Consider the following 24936-nt stretch of genomic DNA (forward strand, 5'->3'; position numbering starts at 1 on the left):
GACATCAGAAAACAGCAACCTCACTTGGTGACAGTACTGGTATTCGAACTCAGTGATGCCATCTCTGAGGCTTCTTTTGGGGTCTCTGACAAATATGTCCTGCATCATCCTGAGATGCCTCACATCAGGACACTGAAAGCTGCAGGAGAAAAACTTCAGGAACTTGACATGGTTAAAAATTTTACAGTAATTGCTTATGATGATTTTGTCTACCCCTAGCAACTAGTCTAATATGAAAACTTACCCAGATTTTGAGTTACTTTCCAAGCAATGCCTCATACATCAGTAAGATAAATCTTATATCCATGAAGGCATGAAAAGTACACCATGGACTCAAGCTAACCACAGAATTCAAGTAGTAAAAAGAGATGGAAAGGTGCACATCTATCTAAACTCTACAGATTTATCTATAGGACATCAATACTATCTTGTTCACACCTAGCCTTTTACAATTAGATCAAGTCAACTTGAACAAAAATCATGGTTGTCTCAAATTAGCAAGTAGAAGAGACTATTAATTGCTGCATCATCACCTAAACCTACTTGCTCCAGCAAACAGTGAAATTTTCTCAATCTCCCTATTACAACTCTTTCAGGATGACAACACCAGTTGACCTTGTGCTCTCCCCTCATATCTGCAAAATTAGCCAATCAAATTTTAGCTTAGTTCATTATGCTAAAAGAAACTGCAGCTTTATAATCATGCACAAAGTCAATCCAACATAAAAAACAAGAAGGTACTATACCAAAATTTATGTGAAATTGCTTCATGATTCATGCATCAAAACAAAGTCTCAGCGTTCTCTGAGAACCTGCAGAAGATCTTGACTATTAAAAGTGACAAGATGTTAACAGAATAACCATATTGGATCTGCAGACCAGATATTAACAGAATTCAACACCAGCACAATTATATCAGGATAAACAGCATTACTGAGTACTATATATCATTTATAATGACAATTGCAGGCCTCAATACAAAAAAGGATTTTCACACCCCAAAGCAGAGGAAATTAGGTAAAAATATCATTATCTGCAACACTCAACTGTAATCATAAGCACCTGCAGATGAACTCTTCACTGTTATCAAGGTTTAATTGTATAACCATATCCCGTTTGCAAATTATGTTTACATCAGTGTCTGTAACATTGGAACTGGTTATACCACTCACGTTAAAATAAGATGACCACCTTCCCTTATACAGATGAATCATCTGCATTTCAGCACATCCTATGATACAAGATTTACAAAGATATTCATAAACCTGGTTCCTAACCTACACGTTTACAATCCATGTCTTCAAAAGTTGATCAACGCAGCAGCAAAGGTATCTTTGATGAACTTGGTCCCAAAAGATTGCTGGTCCTTTTCAGACACATATAGAATATGATGATTCCAACAGTTGGATAGAGTTCAGGTACCCCATGATTCCAACAGTTACAACCAAGCTCGAGTTTGTAGATAACCTGCTTGATGGCTTTTTTCCCAACTGAAACATCAAAGACTATGATACCTAGTCAAGAAAATAATTGCGAATATCAGTTATTAGAGATAGGCTAACACAATTATTTTCCAGAACTAAAAATAATATAGCACTTTGACCGCATATCAACCGCTGAAAATAATAATTGCCAGATTCCGTAAATGTCATCTATCACAAAATTCAAGGGAATTATGTCATGTTAACAAATTTTGATAACTTAGAGCTATAGCCACTGCAACTACATCATGTTTCCCAAACCAGAAAATATCAGTTGCCCATAAAAAGTACAATCAAATTTGTAACAGCAGATTTATGCAAATTTATAATGATTCATTATATATAAAAATGAAAAAAACACTAATTGTGCTTGGATCCTGGATACACAGACATAAATGAATAAATTTTATTTTTCCATAATGGAGTTATAGTGTTTTGCAAAGTAGTTTAAGAAACATGACCATTTCATTTACTGTAAACACTACTTAGTCCACTCATCATTACAGAAGCAGCTAATTTGTACAATCACGTATTAGATAATTAAGCGCCAAATGCATTTGAATTTGGCATCTTCTACTGATGTCACCAAATGCAAGAAAGCAACTAAGATTACATATGTGGTTTCCAATATCGGATTGCTAGCTAGATGAACTGTGCAGCATCAAACTTCGTGAAATTATATAGATCAGTTTCTAAATATGTACAATGCATATAGACTATATATTCAATAAACTGCCTTGATGTGGTGCACCTTATTATCTATCCCCGTTTATAGCAAGCAATAGCCAAGGGCCCCAAACAGATATGGCATAAGCAGTTCTTTCACAAAGCATCAGAGCTTGCAAAGCCCATGTAATTCCATGGAAGAGTTAGATTCTGAAAACACCAAAAGATGTGATACTAGGAAGAATCAGCCAAATTAAAGGGAATGGCACATCATCTGCTATCTATCACATCCTCCAACTTCCTTGTTCTGATCAGTTGTCTCATTAATCCAGCAAGCTGAGTGGGTCTCAACCTATACTGTGTTAAATTTAGTAGAGAAGTTTTTAGGATAAAATATTTTTTGTTTTCTCAAATATTATTTTTATGTTTTTAGAGTTTTGCTTTTTTATATCATTGTGAATAGTGTTTTGTTTTTTTAATATAGTTTTACATTTTTCATTCTTGAAATATTTTCTCGACTAAGTCAAGTCTCGCTGATCCCGATTTTCCATTTCCAATGGTATTGTCACTAACAGATACTAATTCAAATATTGACTTGCAAAATATAACTCAAACTATGCTTGTATTACAGTTAGCCTTCACATGTTTTGCATCATAGCCACTATGTAAATGTGGCAATAGTTTTGTAGCATAGATATATAAATTTTGTTTAAAACACATATATATTTTAAATTTCCTAAAATCCATCTAGCAACAACAAAATTCCCTGATTATTTAGGATTGATCACCTGGATCTCTCCTACAATTAAGCTTTATTTAGGAAATATTACTAGTTAGACCTAAACCTGTATTAAATTGATATTAATACATGCTCATAAGATATGACAAAGTTTTATAATGGTTGTGAGCTACCTAATGTAACTGTTTTTTTGGGTCTCAAAGCAGTGAGAAAGATTTAACAATAAGCATGGACAAGCCAAGTTAATTACCCAAAATATGACCAGAAACAACTTATATTTAATTATATTACACATCAAATTACAACTATAGCCATATGAACAATATGACTGATCATCCTGTTTATATATATATATATATATATAAATGTGTGTGTGTGTGTATGTATGTATGTATATGTATATATATATGTGTGTATGTATATACGTGTGTATGTATATATATATATATATATATATATATATATATATATATATACACACACACACACATATGTGTGTGTGTGTATGTGTGTATATATATGTGTGTATATATATATATATATACATACATATATACATATATATATGTGTGTGTGTGTGAGTATGTATGTATGTATGTATGTATGTATATATGACCTTTCTATTCCATAGATACTACTAAAATGCATATATTTAGTTAAAGAATTTTGATTTTCGATAACTTAGTATTACCCTTAATAACAATTTAGTTAGTTATCTTCTACAGTGTTGTGCCTTTTTTCATGGAATTCTTATGTATATTCAATAATGTCATTCAATATCACTAGTATACCTTCTAATGAAGTATAATATCAATATACACTTGGGATTAGAATGGATTAATATATATTATCTTTGTGTTTGTTATTGACTACAAATTAAATTCTATGAATTTAAGCATGATAAAATGCTAATCTTGTAAAGATAATGTTGAATATGAGAACATGCCAACAATAGCTGATTTAAAGATCATATGAGCATTTATTTTAACTTTGCTGTCTGGATTATCACCTAGAACCCCAACTTTGCGTAGGCTTTCAAGTTATATCCATGGTTGTCATCATAGATTGTCTGAAAATTACAAGCTCTGGCACTTTATACAAGCTTACCTGGCCCGTTATTTTGGGTTCAATTTACTACCAAAAAAACCTATCTTCGCACTTGACAGCCAAACATAAAACCAGATATGCATAGTGGATTATGCAAAGCCATTTAGATTTTCCAAATGCATATGCGATGTAGCTGCTCAAGTCAATTGATATGTACATCTCTAGAACTTGTGATAAGTTTATTTTTTAACATTGTGTTGCTTTTGATAGACATGTGATTAACATAAGAATTCTTGATAAGTAATGTATATGTATTATGATTATATTAGTTGAATTTTTTATCTTTTAATTTACCCCATGTACCTACCTAATAACCTACCTCATGCTAGATAGACTGACAACCTCATTCCGCAATGCTCGAGTCATAAAATTTATTAGGTTCCTCTCCAGTCAATGTAAAAGGAGAGGATTCTGAAAATGTGACATGGACAAAGGTTTGTAATTATAGAAAGAGGACAACAGAGGGAAGGAGCATGAGTAAACAGAAAAAAGAGTTGCTCGAGAAATATTTAAGTAATTAACTCTAGAAGACCAATGAAGGGTGAAGAGAACAGGATACACTGAGGCAACAAACTAAAAAACATACATATTTAGAAGGTTCATCGAGAAAAACAGGACAATTATCCATAACCTGCTTACATCGCAAAGATAAATGCTAGGCCTAACATTAGAAAAAATTCATACATGTACTATATATATGAGTAAAGAAGAATACATAGGATAGATAATTCCGGCACTAGTATTATACTGAAAGATAAGTATAAAATATAGAAGAAAATAACCTACTTACATCGTAGGATCCAAACAACTTCTTACACTATCCTTGCTCATTATTGTTAATCATTTGAACTTTGAAAAGCAATAATGCAACTAAACCTTTGCACATAACTAGTCTAGTTCAAGGTCAATTATCCATTAAAGAATATTGTCGGAAAACAACCTGATACATATACTGGTTTGATAAATTAGATAAAACAAGTTTGGCCCATAACTCCAAATTGTCTTATCCAAAGTACTTAGTAGCAGACCCATCTAGTTTGACAAGTTAATCCAATTCATTATCATCTTTCAATGTTGCATCACTATTGTCACAGTCTCCTCCAATCAAATCCTTGATGTCCTCGACAGGCCAAATAGAGAACACAAAGCCTAAAATCATTTCCTAATAGGTGATATGTGGAATGCATAGAACCCTAATAGCAGTTTCACGCCACAAGATGCACCTTGCACCACCAGTTTATAGGAGATTTATATTGGAATAGGGAATCTGTCTAGTGCAAGGATTTAAGATCCCTCCAAACCCTGTTTCCGCAACCTACCAGACCGATACTGACTGATACCACCCAATAAAATAATTAAAAATTAAAAATAATTGATATGTACAGGTATCGAGCTATACATTTTTAACCAGTACATCATTAAGACCTCGCAGCAGTGGTCCTAACTTTGCTATATTAACAATAATCACAATTTGACTCAATCAACCTACTAACCCTGTAATTTAGATAGGGTCACAAAACACTAAAAACCAAATTATTAACACTAGGCACATCTAGTATTATATAAGCCAATCCAATTCATCATCAACTTTCAGTGTGAAACTATTTAAATTTTAAGTTAAAACAAACATTGCTAGGTGACGCACAAGGACAACAACTGGAACTAAAAGTTAGCCAATGTGCATTTCAATAGAACTCATGCCAAGGGATGTTCATCTCTTAATTGATAATCTAAATATGGAGAAATGACAGCTAGGTGATTTTTAATTATTATATTGATCATTCTGCCTAAGATCTCACCACTCTGGAAACAAACAGCTGAAAGTGACGCATGGGTATGTTAAACAGAATTGTTAACTCATATCAAAATTTGAAATTTCCATGCAAATAAGTTCAGCATGAGAAAAGGTTGTTAGGTTAAATGCACAAAACCTCCAGCATGCTGTACACAGAAAGAGATGTTTCAAAGCTAGATTTGTTTGTGATGCAGCATCAGTAAATATATCACAATTATAAACACATGGTTATGATGCATAAGTACTGAGTCCTAACAACAATTGTACTGCATGTATATCGACAAATACATTAGAGATCAAATATTAAATAGCAAAAAAACAACTGAAAGAAAAAGCTTTCTTAGAATACTTTTGGTGAAGTTTCTTCCATCATGCATGTATCACATGCAGAAAGTAAGCCTGAAATAGAAGGTAAAAGAAATAGAAGTACCAAATGATCAAATATACTGTTGTAGCCATAAGAATAAGATGGAAGTATTGTCACACTGTTTGAAGTGAAAAAGGCATGACAACTCCATCATCACAGACCTGTGGAAGCAGTGTTTAGAAGCCTCCAACTTTGGCCCTGGAAGAGACATATTAAGCATCAAATATGTCCCAAATGGAACAATTCATTGAAGTCAATCTAATGGATCTGTTGCATCAATAGTGTTCATGCTCATGAGATCAGGAATCAATACAAAACTATGTATAGATGATCGTCATCAATTACGAGGATATTCACATCACTGTGGTGAAGGTCAAAATTGATTATCCACTATATCATACATGACAACAACAAATAAATTAATATTGTTCATGCAAAAACACTTCCATCATATGAATTCAGGAGAACCAAAATTGAAGCAAGTATACGTATATGTTCACCAAGGATCTACAGATAGAAGTCCCCAAGCATAAAACTAATTATTAGAGTATCAGAATCATCCTTTCACAAATTAAACTTGTCAAACATACTGTAATGGCATTTTGGTTTCAACAAAAATCACAAGATACAAGTAAGAAGTTAAGTTCGGTATAAATTTGGTTATGAGAGCAACAAGTGATTGCCCACCTTAACAACACCTATGGGTGGAAGGCATGCAAACACCAACTTGATGCTGGATGACACCCGTAACAATTGATATCTGATGTACAAAACAGTTCTCTATTAACAGGGCAATCTCCACCAAAACATATTCATATATCTGTTCCAACATGTATATATACACAGATATGTTGAATAAAGTTGTTATTTCAGGGCAAAAAGAAAGTCAAATAATTAACATCAAGTTCAGAAATGTAAAGAACTTCCCACAGAGAATACATCATATAGCTAAATGTTTATAATACAAAAAGATTTTGTCACAGAAAGTGACTACCCTGACATTTAGAAATGTAATTTCGAATATTAAATACACAGCTACAGCTTCAACTGCCATCTTACATATGAACCTAAGCATCCTGAGGTTATGGTAATTTTGCAAGACCACAACAGATTATTACAACAATCCTGAGGCCTGTTGGCAACTTTGCAAGACCTAAGCATGTCTTCTAGAAACTGAGGTTTCTGTGATTATTTCAGAATGTATTAAGTTCCTTAGCTCCACTAAGTGTTCATCATTTGATATGTTCAACGCTAGATGGAGGTTTGTCATCAATGCTTCCTGTTCCCAACTGATTGGACCAGAAGCATGTAATGCTATCAAAGTGGATCGATAGGGATTCAACTCTGAAAAATCAAAGCAAAAAAGTTTCTTCTCAACAACATAAAATTCGAGCGAAAAGGGAACAAAATATGTAAAACCGAAAAAGAAATCACCAAGAGAAGTGATAATGTTCGATAGGGTCTGGCGAATGCAGGATTTGGAAAGGAAAAAGAAGGATAAAAGCAATTGATTCACCGATTACAAACGACAAATCGACGAGTTACGGATGACCGATACATTACCAACCTTCGACGGAAACAACGACGACGAGGACAGATGAGAGAGCCGATCGATCGACACCGCTTGTTCTTCAAAATTACTCTTTTTTGGTTTAATTATCTTTAATTATTGGCGGCCTTTTCCTGCCTCCGAAACAGCCCAAAGGAGAAAATTAATGGAATTTATACCCCATACGGTGGGAGAAATATAAAATGGAACCGATAGGACGTATCCAATCCGGTTTTCTGCGTGCCTCACAAGTCCGTGAGCGTGAGGCCTTTGCGAGTTGTGAACACTCGGATCTACGGTCCGGATCATCAGAAGGGGTACAACGGACGGCGAATGATCATTTTCCAAGCTTAATTGCAAGTAAGGACAAATAATTACCTTTGAAGTGCGGTGTTCGGTATCTATCAACTGTCATTATTGGCAATTCAAATAGTATATTTTGTTATTTGTGATATTTTATCTTCAGTTATGTAAATTATATGAATTACATTTTTGGTGTATTACAATGAATATATATATATATATATATATATATATATGAATTACATTTTCTCTTTGTTCCTAATTAAAATTGAATCGAAATCAAAATCAATCAATAACTTTATAATTCTAAATCGAAATGAACTTGCTATCAAAAATAATAATTATGAATCGATCGGAGTTATGGAGGTCTCCAGAATTAAGGTTAGGAGTATCTGTCTCTAGAATGCATGACTTGAAACACTTAATGGAACCAGTAAAAGACACTGCACTGCATGCATATGCATCCACATTCTCGTGAGGCGACTGACCTCCTGTCTTCTCCCTCTCTTCATTTTTGATGGAACGTTGATCGATTTTGAACCATGAATTTTTCTTAGCTAAACGTACGAAAGCTCATCTTTGTTGACCAAATCCCAGAAGCAATGAGTCACGACGCAGTTTCCCTTCGGTCTTCACCTACCGTCGTTCTATTTATCTATCTATCTTGTTTAACAAGACAAGCGAGATGTGGACATTCTTAGTCTTGGTCTTCTGATCGCAACGAACGTTAGGGGAAGTCCTTCCAACAGCAACATCTAGAAAGAAGAAAGCTTTACTTGCGCAAAATAAGAATCATTTAGCAGGGAAGTCGATGAATGCACATGAATGCACATTGTGAGCTAATTATATATTTTTCTTATAATTAATTATTTTTCATATATCGATCTTTACATTTTGAAAAGTTATATTGAGAAAATGAAATGGTGTGGTCAAACCCAAACCCAGTTGTTGACTTGTGCACCAAACGCTTGAAAGTCCACGCAAAGCAACAGCTTTTTGTTATCATCCATTTAGCTCTTTAGATCCCATTCCGTTGACCTGCAGAATAATATGCTATGCTCAAAACCTGAAAACAGTTGATTAGTACACCAAATATGTGAAGCCCGTGCCAGGGAATAGCTATTTTTTTCATTGTCATGCTTCTTTCCAATGTGGTTTGGGATCATTGAATATTACCTTGTTGAAAGAAAAAGCAAGGGAAGCTGCTGAAAAGAACAACAAGAACTCCAATAGTTTCTCTCTAAGACCTCTTCGTCCCTCCCTCACTTTGGCTTTTGGTATTTACAAGTCAATGCTTGAACATTGGGAAGAAGATGAAGAGGGTTAATACCTTGTGATGAGCCTCCGATGGAGCCCAAGAAGGCGAAACTTGTAGCCTGCGTAGGGATCGGTTGCCTCCTCGTCCTGCTCGTGATTGTCTTCTCGCGCGTGGAGCCGTCCAAGGACTTCCTCACCGTAGCAGCCATAGGCTTAGCAGTCGTCCTGGTCATCACCCTGTGGCTGTTGGTGCACTACATCATCCTGAACCGGAGGCGGACGTCGGCTCTGCATCGACTGTCCAACGAAGGCCAAGAGCTCCGGTTCCAATACAGCTTCTTCCGCAAGGTCGCCGGGCTACCGACCAAGTTCTCGCTCAAGGAACTCGATGCCGCCACCGACAACTTCCAGGCGTTGATCGGACGCGGAGGATCCGGGGCGGTCTTCAAGGGGATCCTCGACAACGGCACGCCCGTCGCCGTGAAGCGGATCGAGGGGGCGGAGTACGGCGAGAAGGAGTTCCGGGCGGAGATCTCGGCCATCGCCAGCGTCCAGCACGTCAACCTGGTGCGCCTCCTCGGCTACTGCCTCGTCCCCGGCGGCGGTCCGTGCTTCCTCGTCTACGAGTTCATCGAGAACGGATCCCTGGACGGCTGGATATTCTCGTCGGCAAGGGAACACCGCGCGCGGAGGGGGCAGTGCCTGCCGTGGCCGTTGCGGTACCAGGTGGCGATCGACGTCGCCCGGGCGCTCGCCTACCTGCACCACGACTGCCGGGCGCGCGTCCTGCACCTCGACATCAAGCCGGAGAACATACTGCTCGACACGGGCTTCCGGGGGGTCGTCGCCGACTTCGGCTTGTCGAAGCTGATGAGCCGGGACCAGAGCCGGATAGTGGCGAGCGTGAGAGGGACCAGGGGCTACCTGGCCCCGGAGTGGCTCCTGGGCTCCGGCATCTCCGAGAGGTCCGACATCTACAGCTACGGGATGGTGCTGCTGGAGCTGGTGGGCGGCCGCCGGAACGTCCGCGTGGTCGACCCCACCGCCGACGCGGAACAGCGGAAGTGGTCCTACTTCCCGAAAATCGTGATGGAGAAGGCGAGGGAGGGGAGGGTGATGGAGGTGGTGGACGAGAGGCTAGAGAGGGTGGACGAGAGGCAGGTAACGACGATGGTGAACGTAGCGCTGTGGTGCATCCAGGAACAGCCGGAGCTCCGGCCGAGCATGGCGCGGGTGTTCGACATGCTCGAGGGGAGGTTGGCCGTCGGGGCGCCGCCGGAGACGGAGATGATAGTGGTGGACCTGCTATCCATAATGGACGAGGATCAAACAAGCGCCGCCGCCACCAGCAGCAGCTGCGGCACATTTGGGCCTAGGAATGAGGCGTCGGTTGGAGGCCAGTCAGAAGGACCGCACGCGACGTACTCGAGTTACTCTGCTATGTCGCAGCTGTCGGGACGATGACACTGATACGAATTGGCGCTCTTCTTTCTTGTTTCTTTTGGATGCTGAATGTTTCCGTTGAATCATATTGTCTGGAGATTAAATTGTGATGACTTTTCTTCTTCCTTTGGCCCACAGTTCTGATGTAACAACATATCCTGCCATCGAAAAGAAAAGAAAGAAAAAGGATTAGTTCTAGAGTTGCAATTTTGACTCGGTTGTTCTAGAGTTGGTGAGAATGAATGACATATCTTAAGCAGGTGATGAAACCTCACAAGGAAAGGGTTCCATGTTTGTGCCCTGCGTCATGAACAGATTTCTCGTATGATTCTCTAGGAGTCAAGAATTATACTTGTTTGCGGAGGATTCTGGCAATAAAGATAAAAGAGGAGACAGACGATAAGTTATTGCAAATGGTTGCTTGAGAACCACCTGGTACAAAAATTATTCGGAAGGCTCTTATTCTAGTCAAGGAAATATTGTGGGCGCCATTGTTATGGCTAAAGATTATACAGCAAACTATCACAATCTTTTGGGTTGTTGTAGTAACTCAAAGGCTGTCATTGATAAAGATCTACCACCCTCTGTTGAGCTGCATTTGTCGCACTTACAATGACATTTTCTCAGTTGATAAGAACTGAACTGAATTTATAAACAAATAGACAGATCAACAACGCTGGGGGCATGCAAATTCAGCACACAACTTTTTCCTTCTTTTGTTAACCAACTTAAAATTTTAGTTCCCGATGAATTAATCCATTTGTAGTTTAGCCTTAGTCTATCATTCATTGTCATTTTATCATAAGAACCCTGGGGTTGTCTTCCAGTATGATAATAACCATAAACTTGATTTAGCTAAGCCCCTCAGAACTGTTCAATAAAGAAATTCCACAAAAAAAATTCGCTACGGATTTATTAAATCAATTTGTCCGGGGATGCCAGATGTAACATCAAGAAAAATATCAACTAAAACAAGCATTTACCTTGTGGAATAGATTATATGGCTGTCATCAAATACCTCAAGAAACTGGATTTTCAGAATCCCGCTCTGCTGCAACATCAAACTCAAAATAGAGTGTTTTCAAAGATCAGCTGGTTTTGTACCTATTTCACATAACATACTAGCAGCATGTAAGATAATAAAGAGAGTAATAATCCCTCAACTAATCAAAACAGAAACGCATACCAGTAAATGAAAATTTAATAAACTCATCCATGTATTTTATATCAAAATTATTCTCAAGTCCAGATCAGAAAATTTACTAAAAAGAGACTGGTGACTATTTAAAATATGTATGGCAATTTTTTTCTCGAGTCCAGATCATTTTAAATACAAAGAACTCAACCTATATATGTATGGCAATTTTTTCATCACTGGTGACTAAGAGAAAGGATAAGTAAACATCCTAACATCAAAAATTACCCCAGGGGGGTTGTGTGGTCAAAGAAACGACAGTATAGTTGATTGCATGGTGTACATGCCAATTATTGTGTACTTCCTGAACATCTATTGTCTAATGAAGCCGCATGTGAAAAACTTCAGATATAACAATATGAGAGAGCAGGCAGCAGAACAAGTACCATGAATAGCCAAATTGAAAATACACATTGGCAAAGACACCTTTGACTTAAAGACTCTAAGGTGCGTTACTATCATATCCACAACTGAGAGGTGTAGATCAATGATAATTACCATTAAAGCACCTAAGTGTTATTTATCTCACTGAGTTGAATTTCATGTACCACTTCCTCGACTGTTCTTACTGTATGGAGTAAGAGGAGGAAATGAAGGCACAGACTGCAATATGAATTTGCGACCACTCCTGAGACCGGATGAAGAGCTCGACCTAGTCTCCTGAAAGAGCCTTTTAGGTGGAGAAACTCGTTTCTGTTTGGGTGAACTTGCCGTAACAGCCTTAATTGGTGAGCAGGGATCCTCCAAAACCTCGGGAGCATCATCCCCTACACTTTTATTTGGTCCATTGTCAGAGTCTGGCTCCAATAGTATCTTGCTTTTACCAAACTGAGGAAGAGGAGTGACTGGTGAACTACGCCAGCGAAGAGGAGTGCCTACTAAGGAACTTCCCTGAAATAATCTTGTCTGTAAAATCTTTGGTTCTTTGGTCTTAAATGAAACAGAGGCACCATCATTACTTGGTGGGGGATTTGGTAAGGGACTAAAATTGCATATGTCTGGAAAACCATCCCAACCAGGAGAAAATGTGTCCACTTTGATATCAAAATCTATTTCCTGATCATCTGGGACCAGCAACATATTATCTTCTCTTGCCATTTCAAATGTACTTTTGCTGATCATATTCATGGGAGAACCTGGTGATCCTTCATAACATTGTATAGCAGAAGCACTTGTTTCTGGTGAAGCATAATAGGTAATAGGAAGCAATGACTTAGGCACATCGACTCCACTGCCACAGATGATGACAAAGAGGGCAAACGAGAAAATAAAGCAGCTGGTCAGGAACACGCAAGAAGCAAATCAACAATCAAAAGATATCATTATTAATCACAAAGGCAAAATGATGAAAATTACTTTGAGCTTTGTATTGATGGTGTCAGCGGGGATAGGTGTGAGTTCACTTCCCTTGTAACCAATTTCTCCTTTGAGTTTTCAGCAGATGGATCTCTCACTAACTTTTGTTCCTTAGATTTCATATGTTCGATTTCGATGATGTCAGCACATCCTGCACAAGGAGGCATACTTGTTGGTAGTCAGGAAAATAAGATATTAAATGAAAATATCAACATAATATCTGGAGAAATTTATATGTTATCATGCCATGTACTATTCATAACAGCTTATGACTGTTACAGCAGATAGCTTTCTAGCAAATTTATATGTTTTAACATTCTCCAACTTATACATATTCTCAACAAACCAATGCCCAAAACTTGCCAAATTATCAGGATTAAAGATATTGCCTAAACTTCCCACAAACACAAACTAGCTCATTTAATAGCATGCACAAATGGATGTGATTTTTTCAATCAATTTTGAAGGGCAACAAAGAAGAATTTTCATCCAGCTAACAGTGTCACTGCCAATCTAGCATGATATTAGACTAGGATAAAGCCTATTTCCAAAAAAATGATGAATATAATGTAATAAAAATTAATAATTTAATACAACATATCAGTTAAAAGTTTATTTGAAAACAAAGATAAGAAGTTTCTTCTCTTGTTTTTGTCAAAAATAAATAAGAACAGCATTTAAGGTGGTTTTATGTTGGCAACGAAACATAAAACATGAAGGACAAATAATTATCTGATGGCTCTTATTTTGACTAGTGATTTTGTGATCATAAAAGAGGGCAGGCCTCGATGTCCCAGTAATGTTAACCATTTACGGTTAAAGTGACTAGGTACACTTAATAATAGGTGGTTCTTCATATGACTGTAAGGTTGTTTCATTATGATTTAAATGACTAGGGTTTGATTCACTTGCAAGGCTAATGTTTTGATCAGTGACACTTCCCAGACTCCAAATTAGTTGGAGCCTTATGCAAGGCCATCCTTTACATTTTAACCTTTATAAAGTTCAATGGTGAATGAAAAATCCATGTAGCCGACCGTAAGAAATGGTATATATATGTTTTCATTATATTAGCAAAAGTTTTCCTTGGATGAGCATCACACTATACAAAATAAGTACAGAATCAAAGAAAGAATAAAACCCAAGCAATTGGATAATAAATATCCAAATCATTTTTTTGGTTTAGAGATTGGTTACTTTTTTCAAACTTGCAGTTTATCTGCTTATCTAATCAGACAATGGTTCTTCAGACGTACACAAACAGAAAATAAACCAAACCTGCAAATGAATTTATAGTTTGCTGCAATTATTTTTATGAACAATGTAGCTGCAATGAAAGCACCTAATTTTAGACAAAGTATACAAATATTGTAGTCTCATTATCGATAAAATTCTCTCTGGTATATGGTATTACCGTAGAAAGCAACAGTAAACTAAGTTCCCACCAATAAACACATTTAATCAGAGTACACCATCCACAAGTATATGTTTTCTGATCTTTGAAATTTTTCTAACATGGAACACCAACTTTATAGAATTCATATCCTAAGCAGAACAAAAAACTTTATTCAAGGCAACAAATCCATGATCCAATTAGAAAATGGTTAACAGTTCAATATAAGCATAGGAACTTTTTATTCCATTAACCTTAATTTATATAACACATTTATAGTTAAAGAAACACAAATTTTCTATGGCCAGATACAATGGAAAGTGATACAAAAATGTAAAATGTACCAACTATTTAAGATTGGCTACATGGATCTATACAACAGAAAGTTTATTACTCTCTTTCTAAGGGAGAGGCATTATCACATACAATCAAGGATTGTAGTTCAACCAGTCATTTTTATTTTGACTGCAAACTAGCACAATACTTGCTAACAACATGGCATCATAAATCACTGTGCAAGAAAAAGAGACAATATCCAATCAAAACAAATTGTTAGCTTGGTCATTGTTTCTAGCCTTGTCTTCCTTGTCTCCATTCCTCTCCAAGACCAACAATAAATATACAATGAGGCACAGCAAGTAATGAGGCTTTCCACAATGCAATGAACAAAATGTACAGTCATAAACTATCTCAGATTCTCAAAAACCATTTATAAGAAAGAGCTGGATCAGAACTAGGTCAATTCTCGTCTGGTTGTCAATTCAAGCATCCTCAACCTCCTCTCTCCCCAGCCTAAGCACCCCCAGCAAAACCTCCAAAAAGAAAAAAGGGAGAACTTAAAACCAGGTAAAGAAAGCTGGCCCATGACCACTCCTAGTGGATCTCAAAAATACACCAGCTTGAAAAGTTTCATGCAGTGTGTTTAAAACTTTCCAAGACTTGCATTAGATGCATACAATTTGCTGTACATAATTGCTATGGCATAAACGGTTATATGAGGTGTATATATATGGAACAAAGGTTTGTAAGGACACTGTAAATGTCAAAATCCTGTCCATGTTAAATAATTAAAAAACAAATGCGTGAGATAGCTTCTGACTATTTTGACTATTAATGGACAAGAACCTAGAGATCAGATAAAAATGCTCAGGAGCAAATATACAATTGGATATGATGAAAAGGTCCAATCCAGCCTTCACAAAAGGAACTTTTAATGAACAGCAGTGAAACTCCTAATGCTGCATGGATAAGTATGTCATGTTAAAAGGACAAAATAGATAACATGTGCCCAACAAAGATAAGAAACTAAAATTGGTGCTACTCAAAACCATAATTACATGGGAAATCATTCAGTCAAAGGAAACATAAAATTTAAGCACCATGCCAATTGAGAATGAAATGCTAAAGAACAGTTACAAGGATGAAACATAGACATTCAAATTTGAGGAACACAGCTTATAATGACAAGTTTAGCTCCATAGACATGTTGAAGTAAGATGAATAAACTGGTCTATTTTTTCATTTAGTTATGGAAATGTAGGTTTGTTCAATGACCACAATTTTTTGTAGTCCAAAGTAATTACAGCACAGCAAATTTCATTTCATACTCTTACCATCTTTCCTGCCAAAAGTATTTTTACAACCTTCACATCGGCATCCAAAAGAACATCCAACACCAGCCTTGGCAAAAAAAAGATGGCAAAAAAAAACCATTAAATCAAGATAGAGTTAAGAAGCAAAAAGTGTAGCAAAATCATATTACTGTTAAGCAACCTGATAACATTCACAGTATTTCTTGAGGCAAAGTGACTTTTTGCAATTGCACCCTCTTTTGTGTCTGGCAGAGGATGGGGTTGTCCCTGTACTCTCCTGCAGAATGTAAAACTCAATCAGTACCCAGGAAAGAATTTATTAATGAGACGAACTAATATGTTATAAAATTCTTACTTCACTGTCTTTTGGAGGATTACTGACATAAAGAACAACCTTAGGAGCAAATGCAAGTGGATTTCGAGACTCTATCTGCTGCCTGGCTTCATGGATAGTATCCTCATTTTCTGGTCTGTTAACGCACTGTTGGCATCCACAAACTTCAGAACAAAATGTTCCAGCAGCAAAGCAGTCACAGTAGCTGTAAGGATAGAAAGGAGAAACATGAATGTGTTACCATGAAGAATAGCCTTAACATTAAATCATCACTTACAGTTTCAAACATTTCGACCTCTTGCAACTGCATCGTTTCTGACCCTCATTGTCAGATGCCTTCTTCCTGACAAATTCAGATTCCAAATGACAAAAAAGTCAGGGAAAAAAGAATAAAAGACAGAAAATAGAAATCTGAACTGATGTGCACCAAGATGCAAACTTACCTCTTCTTTCTAGGACTAGATTGACTTGACAGATTTAATTTACTGTCATCTACTGAAAGTGGCCTTTTCAAACTACATGGTGTCACATACTGATCGGTAAGCCTGGGCTGCATGGAGCACTCAATAGGTTTTGTACTCAGTGGGGTTTGATGACTAATAGAAGATATTGTAAGTTCCATCATATCATTTTGGAGATGTTTGTCTCCAGTATCATCACAGGTATTATCAGGCATGGGTTTCTCAGAATTTGCAGTTAATGTAAATGAAATTTTTCCTGTTAATCCTGGTGAAACCAACTCACTGTTTGAACCTTGTGATATCTGCTCACTGTTCCCAAGAAATGACTCCTCCTCCATGCATGAATCTTTTCCTAGTGCTTGCACCATCATACTACAGTTATTATGTCCAACACTTCCAACGGTGTTCAAGTGCAAGCCAATGCCTGATGGCCTGGGATCTGTAACAGAGGAATCTCCTTTCTTTTGGCCAGACACATCGACCCTGTCAACAGATTTGCACAAATGACCTTGAGAGATTAGTTGAGACCCTTGCTTCATCCCAGAGGCCTCAATTGGTTTCACATGAGAAGGATCTGAAGCATTCATGTGCAAGGAAATTTCTAGTGGTTCTTCACTGGTGATATCACAGATGAAATTCTTAATGAGTTTTTTGCATTCACTATCTGTCTTATGATTCTCAATAGCCTCAAATTGAAGACGTTTTCGCATCCCACGCTGAAGCTGAGCAGTATCCTACATTAACTACTATAATCATCATACTGAATAATACCTATAAAACGTGGCGACAGGAAAAGAGCCAACTGAACTTTACAGATATTATTATAGAAGTTTGGAGACTAAATATTTCAATGGAAATCATGAAAGAAAACTTCCCAGGAATTGATTCTCTAAATGAAGAAGCCAGTCACTATAAACTTTAAACAGATAAAAAAACAACATGAGTGACATGCAAGGAATTAATAAAACAGCCTGTTGATTAAACCAGGTGCACACACAAAGACAAAGAAAATAAAAGAATAAGAAAAGAGAAACAAACAGTAAGAATGAAGCAAGTAAAGGACAATAGGACAACCAATTCCTTATAATGTTTATTGCCACAATCTTGCTGACTATAAGCAATCAGAAGTTAAATTCTTCAAAAATATAGCCAGAGTAGATGATTATGAACCAAGACACCAAGTCAAAATCTACCTAGTCAGAAACCCATTATCCTCATCAGTGCACAACATGAATGTTCCCTTGTGGACTAATGAGGCACGCCAACTTTCAGCATACATTGGCTCATGCCTCATAGACGGCACTCAAAATCACTCTGAGACCATTAATCACAACTCAATGTACTTACTATAACTAAGAAAGAATAGACCTTGTAAAATAACCAAAATGCTTAACCCTAAGTTAGTATAAGTAGGCATAAAAAAATAGAACTATTATATATGTATATAGATAACACATGTAAATGTATACATCCTTTCATTATTTCATGTAAGTATATAGATTATACATGTAAACATTTAAGTATATAGATTACACATGTAGACACACATAATTTGGATGAAATAGAGAATATCTTACAATCCACATTCGTAAGTTTTATTTACTAGTTGACAACATTTTCAGGAAAATTTTATTAAAGGAACATAAAAACAACCACCTTCAAAAACCTTGAATAGAATTAAAAAGTAAAAAATATAGAAGAAAAAACAGGCCTTAGTTGACTGAATTATAGTGAACTGCAAGTGTTCCTACATATATCAAGTTTTCTATGTATATAAAAGGAAAGGAAAATCTAACAAGGAATACGAAAGGGATTATGTTACACTAGATTTGCTACAAAAGTTTACTTGTTCGTAGTTCATGCTAATCTAAACCAAGATTCTAAATACCAGTCCAATATCAATTTCAACAACCTATCAAACTGATATGGCACTTACATACTCATTGGCATACAAACAAATACCCGCTCAGGATAACTTGGAAAAAAATTTAAAAAGTAGGTGGTATGCCAAGCAAAGGAGTCACAAATAATATCTAATATAAGTACATATGAGTACTTATATTCTGTATATGATGCACACATATGAGTTGCATTTTAACATATTCAGGTCAGGCATCAATTGCTAATGCAAGTTTCCTAGGCACATCAATTGCAAGTTCACTGATGCTTAGCTATGGGTTGGGTTAGATCAGGCTGAGATGGTGGGTAAGGCAACATAAGTCTACTACAAATGTGACTTGCCACTGGATCAATATTTCTTGACCCAGACTTGACCTGAACAGTAACTGATGAATCAAGATCATATCAACTTGGGTTAAAAGTCAAAATGGCTGAAGTCAAATCAGTTTAGAAGGACTATATATGCTCTGTAACATTTTCTAATGAAGGTTTACTTGGATCAGGTTGAGCAGTATCATCAAGGAAGTGTATTCTCAATCTGAACCGAAACCTGAAACAGTTACTGACGAATCAAGATATCTTGACCTGAACCTGACTCGTGAACCTGTTTCCTAACAGCTTTGGTCAAGATTCCCATCCCTACATTTGCCCAAGCAAAAAGGCATTGATGTGAATGAATCTCAGTAAGCAAAGTCATTTTACAACTTTATTACCCTGATCCTGACCTGAAGTTAGGTAAGGAATGCCAAAGTTAATTAGTACCTCATCATATGGAGTCTGGTTATCAGCTGACAGAATGAACTCTCCTGATACATCAGGATCATGGCTAACTACCTGAACGTCCTGAAGTAATTCTGGTAGAGATTGAGGGGAAGAGTGCAATACACCCTGTTCTCCAGCAGCACAAATTTGCAATATGCCTTGTGAGTTGCAACAAAAATCTGATGTGTTGTTTGGCTTCTCATCAGATACATCTTTACCCTTATCATCCAACTTCAAAGAAACATCATCTGTTTTATTTTGATTTACTTGTGGTGCCATCAACAAGTCAGTATCCATACAGTTATCAGTGGTGATTGGTACTAGTGGCTCATCAAGTGCTATCTTATGAGATTCTTTGCCTTCATCAGCCATTTTTGGCTTGTCATCTTGCAGAGAAAGATTCACAAGAAATGATGCTTCATCTCTCTTTAGATCCTTCCCAGCATTTGATGATGAGTTTAACCATTCAGTAGCTTCAGAAGCAAAACTGTTCTTCATAGGGGATACATGAATCTCAGAATTCATTTCTTCAGTACTGATACAGACACTACATAAACGTTGAGGAAGAACCACAGCTTGTTGTGATTGCAGATCAGGTGAATCAGAATGCTCACTTGGATCAGCTATAAATCGATCTACAAAAGCTGAAGCCAAAGGAGAAACAGACTGCAAGTGATCAGAACGATTCTTATTAGTTTCTATAATATTCTCGTTGGTGCTAGTACAGCTTCCATGTACATTTTGAGGCAACTCTGCAGATTGCTTCGAGCATTCTGGTGAAACGGAATCATCATCACAAATTTCCAACGTATCAGCCAGAAAAGCATCAACACAAGTTGAAGAGCCACCACAAGTTTCATGTTCAGGAGAAGGATTGCCTTCACCTTCAGATTCATGACCGCTAGGAGTCAACTTTACTGTTGATACTGAACCATGAGATTTACACCTAAGCATGTCCCCTGAGAGTGTTGTGGCATCAGCAGACTGCCGAAGAGAAAACTTAGCTACAGCATCCAAGGCTAGAGATTGGGAACTGGAGAAAAACAACATGAATCATAAATAAAATCAACCCATCAGAAATTATCTTTTTATGGTATCTAAGTATGCCAAAGCAGCAGTACCTTTTTAAAATGTCTGATTTCCTGGGCTGAACAAAATGTGGCGATTTAAAGACAGGTTCAGGGGACGGGAAATTAAGATCTCCATATGTTGGTAAACCATGACTGGCATTAGCTTGATGAATAGGCGACAAATTGCTAACATAGCTAGAAAAAGGAGAATCCTACAAAGGAAGACAGACCACAATCCCAATGTCAAATGCTGCAGAACGGGAGAGAAAAGAGACTGCATAAACTACAGAATACACCAACAACAATTGAGAACATATTTTCAGGTAGGCCATGAAGATGAGATGAATCCACATTGCCATCGATGACTAAAACTATGATTGAGACAATTTCAACTGCATTATTTCCATGAACAGGAAGTCAAAATTTATGCAAGTAGAAGCATCCTAACAAATTCTTGTTGTAATGCACTGAACTCAGAAGAGCTACTTTGACAAAAAAAAACAGTGAATACAGACACTGAAATGATCAAGAGAGAAGCAAGATAAGAAGATAAGTGGCAGATAGAAAGGTGGAATCTTATGGAAATCCACTATCACTGTCCAGTGCATGCCGTTTGACAGAATACCAAGACCGAAAAACAAGCCAAGATCTACGATGCTAAGCCCTAAGAAAGCACAGAGTCAAAAAGAAAGCAAATGAGAGCTTTCTTAAAGCGACACATATTGGTTTTTACAAAGTAGGGGAAACGGTCAATGATGTGAAATGATCAAACGAACAAAATTCTCTCCAACAAAATCATCATGGCAATTCCAAATATTCTAAATCGTCCAACTCCAAGAATCATTTGATATAAGAAATATGTATCTGTTACAACAGCAAAGCGTCAACAGCAAATTCTTACTACATGCCTGAAAGAAAATGTTTTGCTTCAAAAATTGTAAGCAGATAGATTACCGACAACCTGAAGTGGTCATGCCCAAGTTCCTTTTACATGTTGAGAATCCAAGTAAAACATTTTAGCGCTCAACAAATCTACGTGGGAGGTTTGAGCAGGTCTGGCGAAAAAAGGTCCCTACAAAACCCTACCGCCCACCTCAAAAACAAACGAAATGCCCAACCCTTCTTGAAGCGAGTTCACAAAGGGGCCTAATCCAGTGTATTACTGGGGTTACTGAGCACAGACAGTCAACGGCCAACACTCCCGTCCAACAAACGAAGGATGGGTAGATAAATCTGGAAAGAAATACTCAAAAGGAGAAATACATCAGCGGTTACAGTCAGATGATTCCATGAACACTAAGAACCAGATCGAGCCAAGTACAAACAAAAAGGAAGAAGGAATCGATGCAACGGGGCACGAGGAAGATGGAGATGGAGATGGATAGGAAGGAAAGAGGGAGAACCTTGATCGGTGGAGAGGAGGCGGTGGCGGAGGCGGTGGAGGCGGAATTCTTGCTGGCATCGGGGGAATCCATGGCGGCCCCAAACCCTAATTGATCCCAACCTCGGGCTAAAATGATCGAACCTCGTGAGGGTATGAGCGCGCGAGTTTCTTTTCTTTTCTTTTTCCTTTTTTCCTTCTCTTTTGTTTAGGTTATTAAATTCGATTTTTGGTTCGCTGCGCTGCGGTCGTGTGAGTGGGGAAATGGTGGGAGGAGGGGGGATTAAATGAGCGAGGGCGGGAACGTTGAAATTACCGAAAAGGACACGGTGGCTGTCGAATTGACGGATCAACACGTGGTCGTCCATGGGATGAGGGTTTCGTCACCCTCTCGCACGAGACAGCCTACATGTGTTTTTGTTTTTTGTTTTTTGTTTTTTGTTTTTTGTTTTTGTGTGTAAATTTTTTGGCCATATTGCATATATGGCCAAAAAAATCTTAAATTTTAAATCTTGATCCACCTATGAAGTCCTAACTTCCATGTCCTTAGTTCAAGTATTCAATAAAAACTATTTAATGATCATGTTTTGTTAGTGTAAACAACCTTAAGCCGTGGCCTCGGGGCCGACGCGGCTTGGTCCGGGTCCGGATGATGGGTGATCTTTTTGAGACGTTTCTTGGGACTGCTGAGACGGTCGATTACGGTGGCCTGGTCGAGGCGGGGTCGTCGTCTTCTCAGGACATGGGGCTCCTCGCCTAGGCGTTCTTGTGAGAGACCTCGGCCTTTCGTACCTGCGCAAAGGTCGGGGCGGGGAGCTCAACCCGACCCCTCCGACGATCCAGTTAGTCTCGGAAGGAGTGAATTTTTTCCCCCCCATTTGCTCCTCGGAGCGTAAGGGTTTTTATAGTAAGAATTACCGTTGCGTGATGTGCCTGCCCGTAGGGAGCGGGATCGTACTTCTGGTAGCGTCTGACATTACCGTTACGTGGTGTGGGGGATCGAGCCTGAGCAGGGTGTTAATGTGTCTCGGCAAGCGTTCCTGTCCGCGTTGACCGGGTGGCTCACCAGGTTGACAGGGGCGAAATGCGTCACCTGATGCAGCTGATGTCATGTGAGTCGTATCGCTATTATTACCGTCATCATGTTTAGTCTCATATCAATTAAAACGGATGTTTTGAATAAATAATAATTGACTTTTGTGATAAGAGATTGAAGAAAGTAATTTTTGAACATTCAACTTAAATTTATATTATTATTAATTTGTTATTCTTTGACCGGTACAAAAGGTCAAACCACATAGATTGTTTGATGATTTGTTGCATTTCCAACTTGTATACTGCATTTACTATGATTCCCATCTTAACTTGACATTTCCAAGCATTCGTTGGTGTGAAGGAATCGATAAACTAGTCGACTACTGAAACTTCAATTTCATGTACGAATATTCTGAATCGATTGGCCTTTTTCTTCCTACAAGAATGCTGTCGATGAGTCAGTCGACCTCCTGCAACAAGGTGTTTGTTTCAATGTCCAATGGCGAAGAACAGTAGCAGCGAGGAAGGTTTATGCGAACACTTGATTCGTCACTCGAATCCTACTCGACCAGTTGGAAAGGGTGGTCCTTCTTTTACGTCTCTACGTGGTCTAAACGTTTGACCGTTCTATCTTGGCATGCTGATGTTGCTTGCGGCTTGGCGTCTCCCATGGCGGTCAGCACAAGGAACCTCGCACCGACACGTCAAGAGATGGAAGAAGATTACTTCCCCTTCGTCATTTACTCCCTCCTATTATTTATTGGCAGAAGGGTGTAGAACACCTCGGCCTAGAGCTATGGCTGGGCTGCAAAGGTCGGTGACGACGTTCCGGAGATCAGGATCGTCGGGGGTGGTGTGGGACGAGAGGTTCTTCTCGGGGGACCTGAGTCGGATGAGGAAGGAGGAAGCCGCCGCGGAGTTCAGCGAGCTGAGGCACTCGAAAAGCATGGCATCATCGATCAGAAGGACGACGGCGCGCAGCGGCAGCACCGGTGGCCGGCACGCCTTCCGCGCAAGCTTCGTCTCGCCGGGCATCGACCCGCCATCGCCTCGCTTCATTTGCTGCGGGTTCCTCGGGACGAGCAGGTCGGCCCAGCGGCCGAAGCCGAGAAGGCGCTGAGCCCGGAGGCCGCACGATGGATCTTCCTCCCCTCCTGCATGCTTTCATGCAGCGTGTCGAATCTGCAACTTAGTTAAGATCGATGTCTCTCGTTTTGTTTTGGTCGATGCAGCTTGTTGGTACACAGTTTCGATTAATGGAGTGCCGAGGCCGATGATTCCTGAAACCGAGTGTTGGAGATCATCTGAAGCCATAGAAAACAATTGTCTGGTGCTTGTTTTGGACTTCTTTCTGTACATGTATATACATTATAAATTTTCTTCTGTTATATAAATATCTCCTATGCATGTCTAAGATTTAGGAATGAACAAAACATGTTCAGAATTCTCTTTGTGCACAAACAAAATGTGGAGGCTAACTTCATCTCCAAAAAGAAATAGAAAGGCTACCAACAAAACCTTTAACCTTTTCTATCCCCATCACTGCAGGGAATAACTTTGTTCCATCAATCTTGCCTACTCCAAGAGATCTGCAGAATAATATTACTTTTATCAGGAACAAAAGCTTGACAAGAAGACTAATCTTTCTAACTGGTAATGAATTCAACAGATCAGTAGCAGTAAACAGTGTTGCAAGGAAGTTTCCCATTGTCTTAGTATGTGGTATTTTCAGTGGCTATTAACTTTGTTTG

General features: G+C 38.3%; 3 protein-coding genes and 1 long non-coding RNA gene across 7 annotated transcripts; 2 read left to right on the plus strand and 2 right to left on the minus strand.

The window, feature by feature from the left end:
• Window positions 1-1063: 1063 nt before the first annotated feature.
• On the minus strand, window positions 1064-7864 carry LOC103975322 (uncharacterized). The gene is made up of 4 exons (XR_670952.3): window positions 7723-7864; window positions 6843-6915; window positions 6219-6353; window positions 1064-1514 (listed from the first exon to the last, which is right to left on the minus strand). It is a non-coding gene; the product is annotated as an uncharacterized LOC103975322 (long non-coding RNA).
• A 1225-nt stretch (window positions 7865-9089) lies between these two features.
• Window positions 9090-10905, plus strand: LOC103975321 (probable receptor-like protein kinase At5g20050). The gene has a single exon (XM_009390255.3). The coding sequence runs from the start codon at window positions 9355-9357 to the stop codon at window positions 10726-10728; it is 1374 nt and encodes a 457-aa protein (XP_009388530.2). The 5' UTR covers window positions 9090-9354; the 3' UTR covers window positions 10729-10905.
• A 721-nt stretch (window positions 10906-11626) lies between these two features.
• LOC103975320 (uncharacterized) lies at window positions 11627-22384 on the minus strand. 4 transcript variants are annotated; one of them, XM_065096696.1, is made up of 11 exons: window positions 22173-22384; window positions 20821-20981; window positions 19700-20732; window positions 17021-17772; window positions 16855-16920; window positions 16599-16782; window positions 16425-16520; window positions 16265-16331; window positions 13259-13409; window positions 12401-13133; window positions 11627-11811 (listed from the first exon to the last, which is right to left on the minus strand). In XM_065096696.1, the coding sequence occupies exons 1-10, from the start codon at window positions 22242-22244 to the stop codon at window positions 12443-12445; spliced, it is 3273 nt and encodes a 1090-aa protein (XP_064952768.1). In that variant the 5' UTR covers window positions 22245-22384; the 3' UTR covers window positions 11627-11811; window positions 12401-12442. The 4 variants fall into 4 exon arrangements, with proteins under 4 accessions (XP_064952768.1, XP_009388529.2, XP_018675959.2 ...); XM_009390254.3 differs by lacking the exon at window positions 11627-11811 and adding an exon at window positions 21731-22002 and having other exon boundaries at window positions 12002-13133; window positions 22173-22314; XM_018820414.2 differs by lacking the exon at window positions 11627-11811 and adding an exon at window positions 21724-22002 and having other exon boundaries at window positions 12002-13133; window positions 22173-22314.
• Window positions 22385-23981: 1597 nt separating this feature from the next.
• Window positions 23982-24305, plus strand: LOC103975319 (MAPK kinase substrate protein At1g80180). The gene has a single exon (XM_009390251.3). The coding sequence runs from the start codon at window positions 23982-23984 to the stop codon at window positions 24303-24305; it is 324 nt and encodes a 107-aa protein (XP_009388526.2).
• Window positions 24306-24936: the final 631 nt, after the last annotated feature.

This window comes from Musa acuminata, chromosome BXJ2-2, assembly GCF_036884655.1.
Source record: "Musa acuminata AAA Group cultivar baxijiao chromosome BXJ2-2, Cavendish_Baxijiao_AAA, whole genome shotgun sequence".
NCBI lineage: Eukaryota > Viridiplantae > Streptophyta > Magnoliopsida > Zingiberales > Musaceae > Musa > Musa acuminata.